This window comes from Amaranthus tricolor, chromosome 1 (assembly GCF_026212465.1).
Source record: "Amaranthus tricolor cultivar Red isolate AtriRed21 chromosome 1, ASM2621246v1, whole genome shotgun sequence".
In the NCBI taxonomy this organism is placed as follows: Eukaryota; Viridiplantae; Streptophyta; class Magnoliopsida; order Caryophyllales; family Amaranthaceae; genus Amaranthus; species Amaranthus tricolor.
In genome coordinates this window covers 3,100,286-3,116,300 of record NC_080047.1, presented here as the reverse complement: position 1 = coordinate 3,116,300, position 16,015 = coordinate 3,100,286, and the positions used below count along the sequence as shown (strand labels likewise).

Here is a 16,015-nt window from a genome sequence, read left to right as displayed (position 1 = left end):
GTAGTCTGGGAGCTCTTTGTTTGGGTGCCTTATCAGCAACTTCTGGCTGTTTGGACTTGTCATTGTAATCTTTAGATGAAACTTTCTTGTTCTTCTTTGCAAATACAGTTGACAAGGCATCATTGTCGTTTATGTTATCCATTTCTAAAACCCTAAAACGAAAATCCAACAACTACATGTCAAAAAAACCGAAAAATCAACAAATATAACGCCAAAGGGAATGTCAAACATCAACAAATATAACTCCAACAATCAACATACATAACTCTAAACTTACGACATTGGAACGAAACTGAACGGCTGTTGAAAAAAACTAAATACCAAATAATGAAAACTGAAGATGAAATACCAAGCAAAATGCAGAAAAAAAATTTATTGAAACAAAACCAATGCACAATCAAAAAATTGAATTTTTAAAACGAATGTTTGGAAAAATCTAACCTTTAAGTAAACCTTTGAGAAGATGATTTACCAACGAATCAATTGAATGAGAAACTAAAGAAGAAGCAAGATAATGGAGGAGTTCTGCGGAAGAGATGAGTTCAAATGATGATTATGGAAACTGAAGCAAAGAAGTTGAAAATGACGTCTGACTCGTACATTTATTTTTTAATTCAATTCTTTTTTTTTTATAAATTTGATAATCAAAATGGACCGACCTATTAGTTGGATGTCTCTTTTAGAGATCGTCTCAACTAAGAAATGTTGAATCATTTATAATCTTGATGCGAACAACTAAAAAATACACTAATTGTATACTTCAATTTCAAATGAGAAGATGTCATACTTGCTTGAAAATATAGAGACACAAAAGAGCCACATCATCCTCAAAATGCTATCAACCATTATCAAAATCACGTCCAAAAACTTCCCAAAAATCAATACTATGATAATTTGGATGTTCACTCAACAAGTGAAGACCAAATTAACGAACCCCCACAAATGGCTAACCTCCTTAAACCAATTCTCGCTGGTACTTCCCCTTCTTTCACTTCATTTTCCTCTGTTTCTAAATTTGTTTGTTCATTTCCTCATTTTCACCCTAAAATCATCCCTTACAAATTGTTTTCTGGACATAACAATTGTGTTAAGATTAACAACATAAACAGGAACAGAACAAATCGTCGCCTACTTTTGGGTTTTGGAGTCAGTTGTTCTTGGTCTCAATTTCTCAACATGTTTGGTATCCAAAAGGAGAATTCTTTTTTGGCTTTTGCTAGGCAGAAGAGTGCCGTTGAAGAGGTGAGATTTCTTTTATTGAGAATTCTGATTGTGGGTTTGCTTATTTTTGTGTTTTTATTTTCTGGGTTTCTGTTGTTTTGGCAATTTATGGTAATTTGAGACCTATAATGTTGGTTTAATTTTGGGAAATTCTTGTTGTTTGGTATCAAAATTATTGCTTGGCTCTTGCTGTGTAGTTTTAGGTCTTTTGTGTGGATGATTGTCTGTTGTTATTCTTAAATTATTCATGCTCAATCGTGAAATAGGGTTGCAAAGGTCGGTTCAAATTGAGAAAAATAGAAGTCACGTGCCAAAAGGGCTATTTTGGCGTAGTGCAAATCTAGCCTCTTCATAATAGTTGGATCATATGGAACAATTGAGCAAACACGCTTGATATTACAGCCTGTTTACGTATTATGAAAATTTACACTATAAATTATTCTCATTACCGGCAATTAGTACCATTAACCAAATTAGAGATTATGCATTATGGTAATGAATTTGTAAATAGCGTTTCAGGTTTGCGGCTTTAATTCTGTGCTGATTTTGTTTATCCCCTAAGTTTTGATTTTATTTTGTACCTTGCCATTGCCATCCATCACTAACACCATGTTTGGATAGAGATAAATGGAAGAAAAGGAAGGGAGAGATTTAGATGGATGAAATATCCATTGTTTAGATAACAAAAAGGGAGTACAATATTTGGAGGGGAGGGGTTGGGAGAGAAAACATGGATAAATTTTGTTAAAAGAATACAAGTATACAATCTCTCCTAAAGTGGAAATATTTAAAGGGAAAACACCTATTTATTTCCTTCTCCCTTCCCTTAAAGGTCCATCCTTACCCCTCCCCTTCCTTTCCCTTCCTACCCCTTCCCCTTCCATTCCTTGGATATCCAAGCATAGTGTAATAGAATTGCATACTTCAAAAATTTCTTATAGATGTTGTCACATTCTGATAGGAATTTCCGTGCAAAATTGCACATGAACTCATCACTACATCAACCATCTATAAAGTATATAACATATCTGTTGCTACAACCATTAGCTTAATTTTGATTGGCTTGATTCTTTGACATGGTATCAGAACTCAACGCTATGGAAAGTCACGGGTTTGAATCTTATCCACCACTCATCTTTTCAAGTTAAATGTTTTAAGGACAATAAATAGAGTATGTATAACATCCACACTTCTAGGCTTTATCCTAAAGGACTCATGTGTGAGCGGGTGTGATAGAATATATAACATATCCTATACAAGCCTACACCATTTGTTTAAACGTTTGGTTGAGTAGGATCCTTAACACAAACATTAGAGAAAAAGGGTGTTACTTTTAAGTTCTCACAAATTAGATTCTAAACCTTGATATTAAGTCTAGAAATTTGTTAATTTGACCAATCTATTATTATGTATACTCTAGGTTGTTATAATTCGTTTACCGTTATACTACTGCGTTCTTTTCTATGGAAGAAGCTTAGCTTAGATGTTCGAGGCATTAGCATTGGACGAGTGGGGATATTTCACTTAGCTTTTGGATTGTTGAAGCTGCTCTAGATATATAAAGTAAATATTAGTACAAACTCTCATTTGTTGGCTTAATGTGACTGTTTGCTTTTCATCATAAAGGTATTGACAAATGTAGAATGGCCGGAGCAGTTTCCATTTAAGGAGGAAGATTTTCAGCGCTATGATGAGTAAGGTTTTAAAGAACTGCTATGCAATCTTTATTTAATCTGGAGTTACAATATGCACCATTATTTTGCTTCATTGATATTTGGTCTTTGTGTCTGCTCCCTTTCTTCACAAAGTTTACCCCCAATATATCAAAAACTTCCCACGTGAGGAAATGAGATGGGGACGTAAGGGGTAACTACTGAACGAACTTTGGACACTTATGAGGAAGGCAATTATGGGACTCGTTGTATGATATATGCTTATGATGTAATAGCTTCCACTCCTTGTAAACCTTGCATCGTTTTTTAACTTCCATTCATGCGTAGGTATTCTTTGCAGTATTTGGTACATTTTACAAGTTGCTAACCTTGAAGATGTCTAAACCTAAAATTGATCCTGATAATTTTTATTGCAGTAGTGTAATTCTTCTATAAGACGAGCGTCAGCACCTGTGTTCCCATATAGTAGTTTTAACTTCGCAAATACATCATCCTCTTTGGCTCACTATAGAATTATTTTGCAGGTCAAGTGATACAGTGTTCTATGATTCACCGCGTTTTGTTACTCACATTGATGATTATGCTATTGCTGCACTTACTAAATATTACTCAAAGGTTTTTCCTACAAGTAACACCCCAGGAGTTAGTATGTTGGATATGTGTAGCAGCTGGGTGAGTCATCCAAAACCAATCATCTCTTTTCTGAGAATGTTCAATCATGTATCTTCATGTGTTTCCTTTCCTCTAGGTTAGTCATTTTCCAAAAGGCTACAAGCAGGAAAGGATAGTGGGAATGGGCATGAACGAGGAAGAGCTCAAGAGGAACCCAGTAAGACCCGTCTTCTATGTATTAATTTCACATTATGTACTTCTATATGCTTGTTATTTTGTCTCTTAATTAGTTTGTTACATCAAGCGATCATTCAAAAATAATATTTTTTTTGTCTATTCAATTTTGGATATTTTAACTGCAAAAGTTTTCCAACTTGGATGGGATCTTTAAAGTAGGTTATCATCAAAAGGGTTTGGGTGTTTTCTAGGTTGCATTTTTCCAGAAAATAATTTATATTTAAAATCTTTCCTTTCTTTTTTTTCCTGTATCATTGTCTTTCCTTTGTCCTTCTGCTCAAAACTAGCCCTTCTAACCAACAAAATGGCTTTCAGAAGACGATGTATGGCTGAAAATTCGTTTTGTAAGAGGAGTTAGGAGACTGTATAGCGAAGAGAAATCGATTAAATGTTCAGATTCTTGGCTTTCTCTAAGGAGCAGCCATTATGTTATCGGTCAACTCTATTGTATATACTTCAGTGCTCAGAAACTTTCAGCCTTGCTAACACTAGCTTTAATCATATAATCACACTTGTAATAGCATTTTTTAACTGTTTCAAAGTAGTAGTCGCGAAAGAACTTTGGTGGGTTGAAGTTAGATTGCACCAAACGTGTTTTCTAGTTTCATTTTCTTTTAAGAAAACATATTTGTACTTAATGTGGGTAAATAATACTTCTATCATGTTATATAATGATCCATTGAAAGAAAGGGCGGAACAAAGATTTTGGAGGTCCTATTTATTTTTGCAATGTCTTTTAAAATGGGGCCCTTTATTATATTAGAAGATAAAAAAATTTTCACTTCAAGAAAAATAATTATAGACAAAATGTATTGTAACATCATATTACTTCAAATATAAGAAAGTTTACAAACAAATCACTCAAAAAGTGTTGCACCTGAATAGTACCATTTAATATTTGAGGCCCCTTACTTGGGGGCCCTAGGCGGTCGGCTAACCAGAATGCTTCAAGAACTGGCCATAATTGAAAGGACCAGTTAAGAAACGGTAAAGTTAATACTTCTTCTATCCCTAGGTTGCCCCATACTCTACCGAAAAGCTTTCACATACTCTAGTCAAATGGGACACATGTCACACACATTAGAGACAAAGGGAGTAACTAATAAAGCTGTACGACTTATGATATTTATACATTCTATGAACTGAGCAAAGTCTTTACAATTCCTGTTTTTGCAGGTCCTCACTGAATATATTGTGCAAGATTTGAATGTTAATCCTAAGCTTCCATTTGAAGATAATTCTTTTGACATTATCACTAATGTGGTATGGTCATCTTTCATCATAACATAGACAAAATAAGAAATGTCAAATAATCTTTTCATTATTGTTTGCACAATACATTTTTTATCGATCAACTATGTGTAGGTAAGTGTTGATTATCTAACAAAACCACTGGAGGTATTCAAGGAAATGCAAAGGATTCTGAAACCTGGTGGCTTGGCTATTATGAGGTGATTATTCTATGTATTTTTTCGTTTTAGCTCTTGTACGCTGATCAATCTACTGTAAGAAAACTACCTGTAAACGCATCATTAAGTCTTTCTCTTCACATTTTATCTGCACCCTGTTAGAGTATATAACATATCTTGGGGCCTCAACCATTAGGTTAAGCTTTTGGTTGAGTTGGTTCCTTGATATTATCAGAGCCAGAGCCAGTGTATTAAGAGGTCAAGAGTTAGAATAACAACCCCCCTCATTTAAAGTGGAATATTCAGCACTTGTGCGCATTGACACTTCTAGCCCAATGGACTCTCATGTTAGGGGGCATGTTAGAGCATATAACATATCCTAGGGTCTCAACCACCAGTTTAAGCTTTTGTTTGAGTTGGTTCCTTGACACACCCATCCCTTGGATTTGTTTAAGAATCCGTAATGGCAGTCCATAGAAAGAATTTGTTTATCAATGTAAGCTTTAACAATTTTTTAATCCCGGGATGAGTAATTTTTGGCCTATGCTCATTGTGTCCAATCACAGATCAGATGGTATCTTATCTCAAATGATACAAGTTTCTGGAAATTTTGTTATTTCTACTCCAAACTCAGCCTTCTATTTTCTAGTCGACTTGTCTGTAATATTGATTCTTGTGTTTCATGTAAATGTCCAGCTTCTCTAATCGGTGCTTTTGGACTAAAGCGATCTCAATCTGGACATCTACTGGTGATGCTGATCATATTCTAATTGTTGGAGCTTATTTTCATTATGCGGGAGGTTTTGAACCTCCAAAGGTAATTACGTCATAGTAACTCTTCTTTTTCGTTGAAAAAATCTTATTGTTTTAGACTTGTTTTCTATTCCGTGTGCGATATCACTTCTTTGGTTTTGGATTAAAATGACTCATTAAATCATGAGAAGTTGCTGATTATTGGAGCTTATTTATGTGAAGTTGCTGATGATGTTTGCTACCAAGGTCAACTAGAAACAACCTCTTTGTCATCATTAACACAGACAAGGTTGCGTACATCTAACCCCCAAACTCTCCACAATCATTAATGATTTAATGGCATTAAGATAATGGAATTTGTTGTGCGATATCACGTATATTTTTCCAATTGTCATGCACATATTTTGGGTAAACTTTAGTTGCTTAAAAAATTATTCTACGCAGAAATTCACCTTCTTGAAGACTTTTGATAATGCTCAGCTTAGTTTGAAAACGTAAGATGCAAATATTTTTCTTACGATATCCTGCATGTATTTTGTAAATTTATACTGTGACCTTATACAGTATTGGATAGTCAAGTCTTCATTTAGACAAACCTTACTTAGAATGCAAGTTTAGATCATATTCAGCTACGAATCAAACTTCAAAGAAACATTTGAAACAAAATAAATCTATAAGTTATGCCTAAGAATGTCAATGTTTGCAGCTAAATCAGCCTTCAAGAAACATATTTCTAAGTTTGGCAATGTGACGTGACATAATGCCAACTTTTGAGACCCAAAATTTCTTCATCGAGTAACCAGCACTTAATCTGCATTGTGCAGCAAATAGCTCTTTAGAGTTTAGATGGCTATGAAAGGAGTGGGAATCCAATAGAATAATTCGTTGCTTCGTTTATAAGCATGACATATGCATTATGTCAACTGTATTTTTACGAGCCTCTATAAGTATCATTATAGAAAATTAAACATTCATAGACAGTCGATTAATTCTCTTGAAATGTTAAACCCAAAGAACGCCAAGTTTACAATGCCTTTTAAAGTTCTTTCAATCAGTCTGCTTCTGACTTTACATGCCTCCTGGGCTTCGGCAGCTTCAATCCAACAGAATTTTCTCCAATGCTTTCACAAAAATATAGGTTCCAATGGCCCGCTTCCCCCATCATGTTATACAGAAGCCAACTCTTCCTTCTCTATCATCCTTCAATCCACAGCTCAAAACCTTAGATATCTCATGCCGTCTGTGAGAAAACCTGAAATAATAGTAATGCCAACTGATGAATCCCATGTTCAAGCTTCTGTGATATGTGCTAAAAAGCTTGGGATTCAGCTCAGAGTTCGTAGTGGGGGCCACGATTATGAAGGTGTCTCGTATGCATCTGAGATGGAGACTCCCTTTGTTATCCTTGACATGGCAAAACTCCGAATGGTAACAGTTGACATTGAAGATAACAGTGCTTGGGTGCAGGCTGGTGCTACTATAGGTGAGCTCTTCTACAGGATATCGGTGGAGAGCAAGGTCCATGGATTCCCTGCAGGGCTGTGCACCAGCTTAGGAGTAGGAGGGCACATCACCGGGGGGGCCTATGGTCCATTGATGAGAAAGTATGGCCTCGGTGTTGACAATGTTCTCGATGTTCGAATGGTTGATGCCCATGGGCGGGTGCTGGATCGTGAGTCTATGGGGGAGGATTTGTTCTGGGCCCTTAGAGGGGGTGGAGGTGGTAATTTCGGGGTTATCTTAGCGTGGAAGGTTAAGTTAGTCCCGGTACCGGAGAAAGTGACGGTTTTCACTGTTGCAAAGACCTTGGAGCAAAACTTAACAAAGATATTATATAAATGGCAACAAGTTGCCGATAAGACAGATGAAAATCTCTTCATCCGAGCCATATTACAAAGCTCCAAAACCCCAAAAGGTGACAAAACTGTGCTGGGTTTGTTTCAGGCCTTGTATCTTGGACAAGTTGATCAGCTGCTCAAAGTTATGCAGCGTGATTTTCCTGAACTAAGATTGAAAAATAAAGACACATCTGAAATTAGTTGGATAGAGTCAGTCCTTTATATTGCTAATTACCCCACTGGCACGAAACCGGAAGTCCTACTTGAAGGAAAGCCAACATTCATAAACTACTTTAAGGCAAAGTCGGACTATGTTAAGGTACCTATTCCAGAAACTGGACTGGAAGGAATATGGAGGAGGTACGCAGATGATGAAAATGCTCTAATGATCTTGACCCCATATGGCGGGATGATGAGTAAGATACCGGAGTCAGAGACCCCATTTCCTCACAGAAATGGGATCAAATTTATGATCCAGTATGTGATAGCGTGGTCCGATGGGGAAAGTAGTGAACGTAGGCACATGGAATGGGTTAGGAAGCTATATAACTATATGACGCCTTACGTATCAATGTTTCCTAGGGAATCATATGTGAACTATAAGGATCTTGATTTGGGTATGAACAAAGATGACAACTTTAACTTTATACAAGCGATTGCTTGGGCCACTATGTACTATAAGAATAATTACAACAGGCTTGTGAAGATTAAGACGAAATTTGACCCCGATAACTTCTTTAGGCATGAGCAAAGCATCCCTCCTCTGCCGATATATGACACATCTGATCAGATGTAAAAGACTAGACCATATGTAAGCTAGTTTTGTAGCTTTTGCTTATGTTATGTAAAAGATACTTAAAACGGAATTGGGAAAGATCGCATCGTGTAAAAGATTATGAATTTCAATTCCATTGTTGTTTTGATTACTGTCTAATCTAATATATGCAAGTGATCTCGATAACTTCCCCGTTGCATATGAGATACTACAATTAAGATAATAATCTCCAATGATAGGCATCCTAAGTAGACGAATAAGTTTGCATTCTTTTTGTACTGCCATTGCAGGCTGTGGACATATCTCCCAACCCCGGTCGCTCAGATCCGATGTACATAGTATATTCCAGGAAGGTATCAACAGCATAAGTTGATTTTATTGGATTTTTGAGTCTCGGCATCTTCATCAGCAAGTGGTATGTTGTAAAATTCTCACCACAAATTAACAACCTTTTAGCCTTTTCTGTGCTCTGATTCTGATACGCATATTGTAGAAAATAAAGAGATTCCCAACTTCTATGGTTCATATTTTTTAGGTTAGCTGAATTATATAGAAAGCTAACATATGCTTTCTCTTCCTATTATTTTGCTGTATTTGTTTACAAGAGGGTGAAAATATATATGCCTCAGTTATTGAAACAGGCTTGAAAATTATCAGCCTTCTGGCGAGAAACTTTCTTTTAAATTTCAAATAACTATTATCGAAATCAGTCGTGGAGTTGTACATATAGCATTAACCCTTGTCTCATGACTCAATCACTCAATTCAGTGAAGATTAGTCATCCGTCCTGTGCCTTTGAGTTGCTCTGATAAGTACAAAACCTCATACATATTTGGTTCATGGGACAATCTAGCCAATGGTCACTTGAGACATAACCATAAATATGAAAGTTGGGGGTTTAAACTTGTTAAGTTAAGTTGGACTGGACTTATTGTAAATGTCAACATATTATTAGGGAAATACGAGGCGCACACACCCCATAAGTCAAGGAGATACCGTCCCAAAAACATAAAGTGTTGCACACCATCGATGTGGAATAACAATCCCAACATGTTATACACATAGCACACTATCTTTCATGACCATTGTTATTGATGTAAACAATATCACAGATCCCATCCAAGAGACTTGGAACAATTAAAATATAGTATGATGTGGATTTAACATATTCTAACTCCTGAAACTATCATTCATGGCCAAACCTTTTTCGTCCTTGTCAGTCTTGTCGATCGAAGTGAGTGTTTTTAACATATTTTATATGGTAATACGAACCCATTTATATATAGAAATGGTAGTACAATTTGATATGGATTTTGACGGGTACGCATAATCACATGAAAAAAACATGAGATGTAGACATTTCAAGTTACTAGGATAGAATCATATAAGTGTTTGAAACAATATGTGATGCTTATTTTTTGATATAAAACAAAAGAAGGCCTTAACTCTCAAGTCTCAAGGGCACACGCCATGTGAGGGATTGCATTATTGAGGTTGATGTTTGTTTTATTGTTCATTTCACTAATCTTAACGGAAACCAATTACATTGGTGATTATAGAATTGTAGAGCAAGGCAACCAAGATTGGTGTCGGTAACGTCGGTCCATTCACGTTAACCAAAATAGTTTTATGGGTGCCTCCCAAAGTTGTCCTCCCCACCAATTGTCAGAGATAAGATTAGCTTTTTTTTTTTTTTTACTACACCTCTGTCTATCTTGAATGGGTTTTAAATCCACGCAAAATATTTCCTTTGGATTTTATTAATTGCAATAGTTCCTGTAGTAATCATTGTTTATTAACTGATTTTATTTAGTATATATTTTTCCATGTATAATGTAAAACATAGTCAAGTAGGATCTTGTTTGATTCGTTTTAATGCGTCTTTTCATAATATTAATTTTTTAGAATTTTTTATTATATAAAATTAAAAATATTAATCGTGTATTGGATAGCGTGAAAAGCAAAAGTGTATCAACTATTAAAATCAGAGGAAGTATTAAAAGAGTAATTTAGTTGTTTAGTGGATAAAACAAAAAATATAGATTATGTGGATGATGTCAAAAAGAAATATAATGTGGATGTGAATTAGAAAAAGTGATGGGGACTATTTCTACAAAAGGAAATGTAGCAAACTTAAGAGGACATATGTAGTTTTGTTTGTCGGCAGCAACAACAATAATGTAGTCGTAACTCGTAAACCAAAACAAATTAATGTGGAAAATTGTTGCGAACAGAATATATACTTTATACGCCTTTGTCTAATACTGATTGACAACTAAGAAATTAGTTTCAATAATCATCGATATAAATTCCCTCATTGTTATTCTAATTTTTTTGAGGTCTTACATTCAATCCTATCATTCAAGTCATTTTAGAGCTTTTTAAAGTCGAGCTATGACGGATTTCAAAATAAAGTGTAATTCTTAATCGGCAAATCATACTTAAAATTCCTAATTGACTATCACTTCCATTCTCCTTGCAAATTCCAAAATGCTCCACTTTTCAACCACAGAATCCCATATCCCTAAATTGGGATTGACAGAGTGAATAATAATGGATGAAAAACAAGAAACAATATGAAGTGCCCATTGGTCAAATCAGAATCATAATTCATACAAGAACAAGCCCAAAGTTATCCACTACAGAATTGGGAATAATCACAAATTACATTAAAAATTGAATGGGAATCTAATTCCTCTAAAAAAGATCATACTGCTGGGAATCAATTCCAAAAAGTTCCTACATTATGATCTATGATCAATATGCCACTACCCAACTTGTTCTGTGTTCTATCAGTTCTTCCACACTTTGAGCATACACTTGCACATTCTATGTACGAATTTCGACTACATTAAATGGGCATTTCAGGGTTTGGGTCGGGTTTAAAATTGAATTTTGAAGATCATAATTTCCGAATTTAAGACTTGTTTTTCCGAAAGAGATCTTTATTTTGTGCATTCCTGAATGCACTGCAAGCGATCACGTAAACGCAAATGAGCACAATGACTGTCACAATGAGGATAATATTCGCTTTCCGCCATTCATTCCTTAGGTTTCCTAACAGGCCAGCTTTGCAGGAGTTGCAGTTGTAGCATAGTTGGCTTTGGTCGGAGCTCCATAATGTACAATCTGGGTCAGCTGCTGGGTTTGTCGGGTTGGTCCACATTGTTGGGTTTACATACTGGTAACCACACAGTTCTGGAGGTTTACAGCATCCCGACTGTAATAATAGAATGAAAACTTCAGATTAAGTAATAAGGTCATTACACATTTTCATTCAAAAAGGACCTATAATTCAATATCATAAAGACCCATCAACAATTATAAGATGACTTGTTTTAATGAAAATCAAATACTTGTTCTATCATTAAATAATCTTATTCTTCATAGATTTACGATTCACTACTCTAGTTATCGCCACGGATTTTAAGGTCTATTTTAGTTTGATCTCAAGTAAATTGTGCATTTTAATTATAATTCGAATTAGATAAATTAGATAGAGAGGCTACAAATCAATAAAATAAATTCATCAAAGTTTTTTCAAATCAGCATCTAAAACCATAAGCGAAATATAAAATAGTCTCAATGTTTTATAAGTAGGGGTGAATCTAAAATATTGGTATAAAGTGGGCCCAACACTTTTTTTTAAGTATGTCTCGCAATTTATTGTTGAATAAAATTTTTAATCAAACGACCCAAGATATGGTATAGTAGCCCGTGTTTAGATTCCTCCATGTTCACAAGATAATATGCCTCAGCTTGTAGACAATGAATTGCTTTTTTGAATTCTACCTGCTACACTGAAGAGAATATATGTTTCTAAGTTAATCTATACTCTTATTTGCTTTTAGGTTGGACCATAGCACTTTCCTTGAGTGTGATCAAAAAGATTGATTCTTTAGATTTAAAGAAACAAGAAAGTTGGATTCCCCACATACATAAGAGTAGTATTATATTACTACTATAGAATTTCCAATCAATTTTTGAATCAAAATTTGAAAACTATAAAGCAGAAACCAAAATGTTAATGAATTACTAAAAATGGAGTTGACTAAACCTATATTACTCCTCTGTCTCGATCATTTGAGTGAAAAAGTTCACCCAACATATCAAAATAATACAAAACGAATAGAATACATTTCGTAGCAATAATAAGCCGATGTGACTTAAAGCTAACAATTGATGGTAAAACAATGCACCCATGACCCACAAGTGGACCCTTGCATTAGCATTTGTAAGCAGGAAAATAAAGCATAGGTGATTCACAAACTATATTTTGGACCCACTTTATCTTCTAGATCATTTTAGAAATAAGCTACCACTATTTGACAAAGATTGTGTTTAAGAATTGAAGAATTCCATCCTTGTAAGGCGTAACAAATAGTACTAAATCAGTAAATCCTTCATAATACTATCTCTGCATTCATGACTTTGTCGGGTGAATTAGTAGTACTACGTTGTAATAGAATCACAGGTGGACGGTGAGTAGAGTAGACCAAGTACAAAGCGAGAGATAGAGTGCATGTTCAGTTGTTCACTATAATTTGGCTTGTGGGGGTACCTACTTTTGTCGAGAGTGAAAGACTGCTCATATTCACACCCCCGCCGAGCCGAAATGTAGTAGGTCGGTAAACATTAAATTTTTTTACTATAAGATTTAATTTTTTTATACATGCAATTAAAAAAACATTTAAACAAAAACCTACTACTTGGAGTGGTCTGGGGGTAAGACGTTTGAGTAATAATATTTTTTGTAGGAGTGTATATATTTTATAAGTTATATTTTTTTTTTATTGTCAAATAATATCTTATTGACTTGTGAAATAATTTTCAAATGATATCTTATTGACTTATAAAGTGTTCATTTTATGTTTTTCTGATTGTTATCACAATCAGTTCAGCCTAGTTTAATGGTACCAAAGCCTAAAGTTCAATTACACTAAATGTTAGGTCCGTAAAAAATAGTGCTTCTACCCTCATTGATTACTTTCATAAACGAACTTGACGAGGGCTCGCATTGAGGGGGTGTTGGGATGATATCAATGGATTAAAAGATGATTTTTCTTGGTTTATAAAATATGTGCATTTTCTCGATTATACACGCAATAACTCCGGCCTAATTTAAAAGAAACCGTAGAAGTTGGAATTAGAATTATTTGTTTGTGGGCAAATATTTTGGAAGGATATTCACAAAATAGTAATTTTGTTAGTGAAGTTTTTTTTTTAAAAGAAAATAGAGCAAGTTGGCATAGAAATAGATGGGAGTGGATTACCTGGAGAGGAGATATATGAGCAACAAAGAAATCAGGAGCACCAACAAACTGAGAAGTAAGCTTAGCACAAAAATTGGTATCAATCAAACAATTCCTAATCTTATACCAATTCTCATCATTTGTAACATGGTTCCGAAACCAGCTAGAGAATCCTTCAAGTCTATACTCTTTATACCCACGACCCGGAACCCAGACAGACCCATCGGATGTGGTTACAGCAAATGCAAATATGAGTACAACAAGAAGCAGAGTGATTAGTATAGCCATACAACAAAGGTAAAGAGCTAAGAGGCCTTCTTTGTAGTAGTAAGCCCCAACAAAGCCCATTAAGGATATGACTAAGATGCTGAAGCCCAGCACAACGACGGGCCAACGGAAGAGATGGACACACTCATTGTCGGGCTTGGAAGCCAGCCAAAGGCCCGAAGCTGTGATGGGGATTGAACATAGGAGAGCTATGAAGTTTACTGTTGCTGTTAGGTTGTTGCTTAATCCCATGATTATTTTTGGTTATTGGGTTGGAAATGGAAGACAAATAAAGGATGAAATGCTGAGATGATTATGGGGAATTTTTAGGAAGGACAGGAAAGGTGTGAAGTTTGGAGTGGAAACTCCTAGCCCCTAGGCACTTGCAGTATGTGTATATGTTGAGTGTTGACTACTTGTCCGTTCTATTAAAGGTGAGTTTGGTCGGTCATGTTTGAGCACGAGTATATCCATATTTCGAGATCTAACAATCACTATAAGCTAATGGTTGAGGCCTTAGAATATATTATATATTTTAAAAGGACAGACGGTAAAAAGAAGTATTTGATAAATAATTTTTAAGTTAAAACATAAAATTAATTATGAATAGCTTATTTATTGTTTTATGAATTTTAAAGCCATTTTTTTTATAATAAGTTAACAGTAAATAACTAATTCTTATCATACATCATAATAGTTGGTTTTCTAACTAACCGTAAAGTTAATGCTATCAGCTAGTCAAACAAACTAACAACCTATATCTCACAAAATTATTTTTTAGGTAATGATATATACAATCGTTAGGAATTAAGACTAAATAAGCATTAAATCATTTCTTAATAAATAGATTATAATTTTAATGCAAATTACACATTTAATAATGTAATCAACAAGTCTTGAATGAGACCATCTAATCGTAAGACGAGCCCATACAAATAGTTCATTAGTAATAAAACATTAAAAAAACAATGAGATTTAAGTTGAATAGGGCAGCAGTTTTTTTTAGAGTATAGGTTAATCCAATTGAGATCGTCAGTCATGGTGAGACGGTCTCAATAAAAAATTAATGTAATGTAATTGATGCTGTTTTCACCAAATATTATAATTATAATGCAAATTTCACAAATAGAGATAAAATTAATATTTACATACCATTAAATATTTCAAAATTTAACTTTTTATATACAACAAAAAAAAAAATCCCTTATTTTTATAGAGGTTCAACCAACAATCCACCAACTCATGTCCATTTCAATAGTAAAAAAAATTTCATTAGCAACTCCTATTTGTATTTGTTATTGAAACAAAAGATACAAATAAACCTTATTTGTATCTTTTAATTAAACCAAATATTTCAAATAAAACTTATTTTTTAATTAATGTACTATTCAATCGTATATTATATATAATACATTATTGTTCTCTTAAGTTGTATGAAGTGTATGTAAATTATACCCTCGAGTAGCCTCTATAAATATATATTATAGTCTTGGTATATATATATATATATATATATATATATATATATAATTCTATTTTTTTGTTAATTTTAAAGTTTTTTGTATTTTGGGTTCGAACAAACGATACAAATAACAATCATTTGTATCGTTTGTTTGAACCCAAGATACAAATAACTGTTATTTGTATATATTTCTTTTCAAACGATACAAATAATGTGTTATTTGTAACCCTCTTATTAGTAACATCCAATAAAAAATACAAATAAGCTTAAAACCAAGATACAAATGAACATTTTTCTACGAGTGAAACTATTGTACAAGACAAAAACCCTTGGGCTCTTGGCCAAAGGCCAATATTGAAGTTATCCACACATTAAACATCAAATATCAATACTCCTATTCCCCTGTGATTAAAATCATATGTTTATTTTAGTGAATATTAATGAAAAAAAAATTAAATTGAAGATTAAAACTAGAAATAAGTGATTAATATTAAGAGTGAGAATGCGTTTATAAAT

General features: G+C 34.1%; 2 protein-coding genes across 4 annotated transcripts; one reads left to right on the top strand and one right to left on the bottom strand.

Moving 5' to 3' along the window:
- The first annotated feature begins 758 nt into the window (after positions 1-758).
- LOC130799032 (uncharacterized) lies at positions 759-9,052 on the top strand. 3 transcript variants are annotated; one of them, XM_057662168.1, is made up of 8 exons: positions 759-1,242; positions 2,848-2,915; positions 3,419-3,566; positions 3,643-3,723; positions 4,920-5,006; positions 5,109-5,194; positions 5,849-5,969; positions 8,809-9,052. In XM_057662168.1, exons 1-8 carry the CDS (start codon positions 943-945, stop codon positions 8,884-8,886), a joined length of 969 nt encoding a protein of 322 aa, XP_057518151.1. In that variant the 5' UTR covers positions 759-942; the 3' UTR covers positions 8,887-9,052. The 3 variants fall into 3 exon arrangements, with proteins under 3 accessions (XP_057518151.1, XP_057518160.1, XP_057518159.1); XM_057662177.1 differs by having other exon boundaries at positions 809-1,242; positions 6,128-9,052; XM_057662176.1 differs by lacking the exon at positions 8,809-9,052 and adding an exon at positions 6,999-7,169 and having other exon boundaries at positions 809-1,242.
- Positions 9,053-11,076: 2,024 nt separating this feature from the next.
- Positions 11,077-14,453, bottom strand: LOC130799055 (tetraspanin-2-like). Its single transcript, XM_057662178.1, has 2 exons — positions 13,792-14,453; positions 11,077-11,738 (listed from the first exon to the last, which is right to left on the bottom strand). The coding sequence occupies exons 1-2, from the start codon at positions 14,287-14,289 to the stop codon at positions 11,436-11,438; spliced, it is 801 nt and encodes a 266-aa protein (XP_057518161.1). The 5' UTR covers positions 14,290-14,453; the 3' UTR covers positions 11,077-11,435.
- Between the last annotated feature and the right edge of the window lie 1,562 nt (positions 14,454-16,015).

Bases quoted from the DNA above. Each gene is read 5' to 3' on its own strand.
- LOC130799032 (XM_057662168.1), top strand. From the start codon at position 943: ATGGCTAACCTCCTTAAACCAATTCTCGCTGGTACTTCCCCTTCTTTC. The intron at 1,243-2,847 runs GTGAGATTTCTT...TTCATCATAAAG, and splicing joins AGAAGAGTGCCGTTGAAGAG to GTATTGACAAATGTAGAATG. The intron at 5,007-5,108 runs GTATGGTCATCT...AACTATGTGTAG, and splicing joins TTGACATTATCACTAATGTG to GTAAGTGTTGATTATCTAAC.
- LOC130799055 (XM_057662178.1), bottom strand. From the start codon at position 14,289: ATGGGATTAAGCAACAACCTAACAGCAACAGTAAACTTCATAGCTCTC. The intron at 11,739-13,791 runs GTAATCCACTCC...CTATTATTACAG, and splicing joins CTCATATATCTCCTCTCCAG to TCGGGATGCTGTAAACCTCC.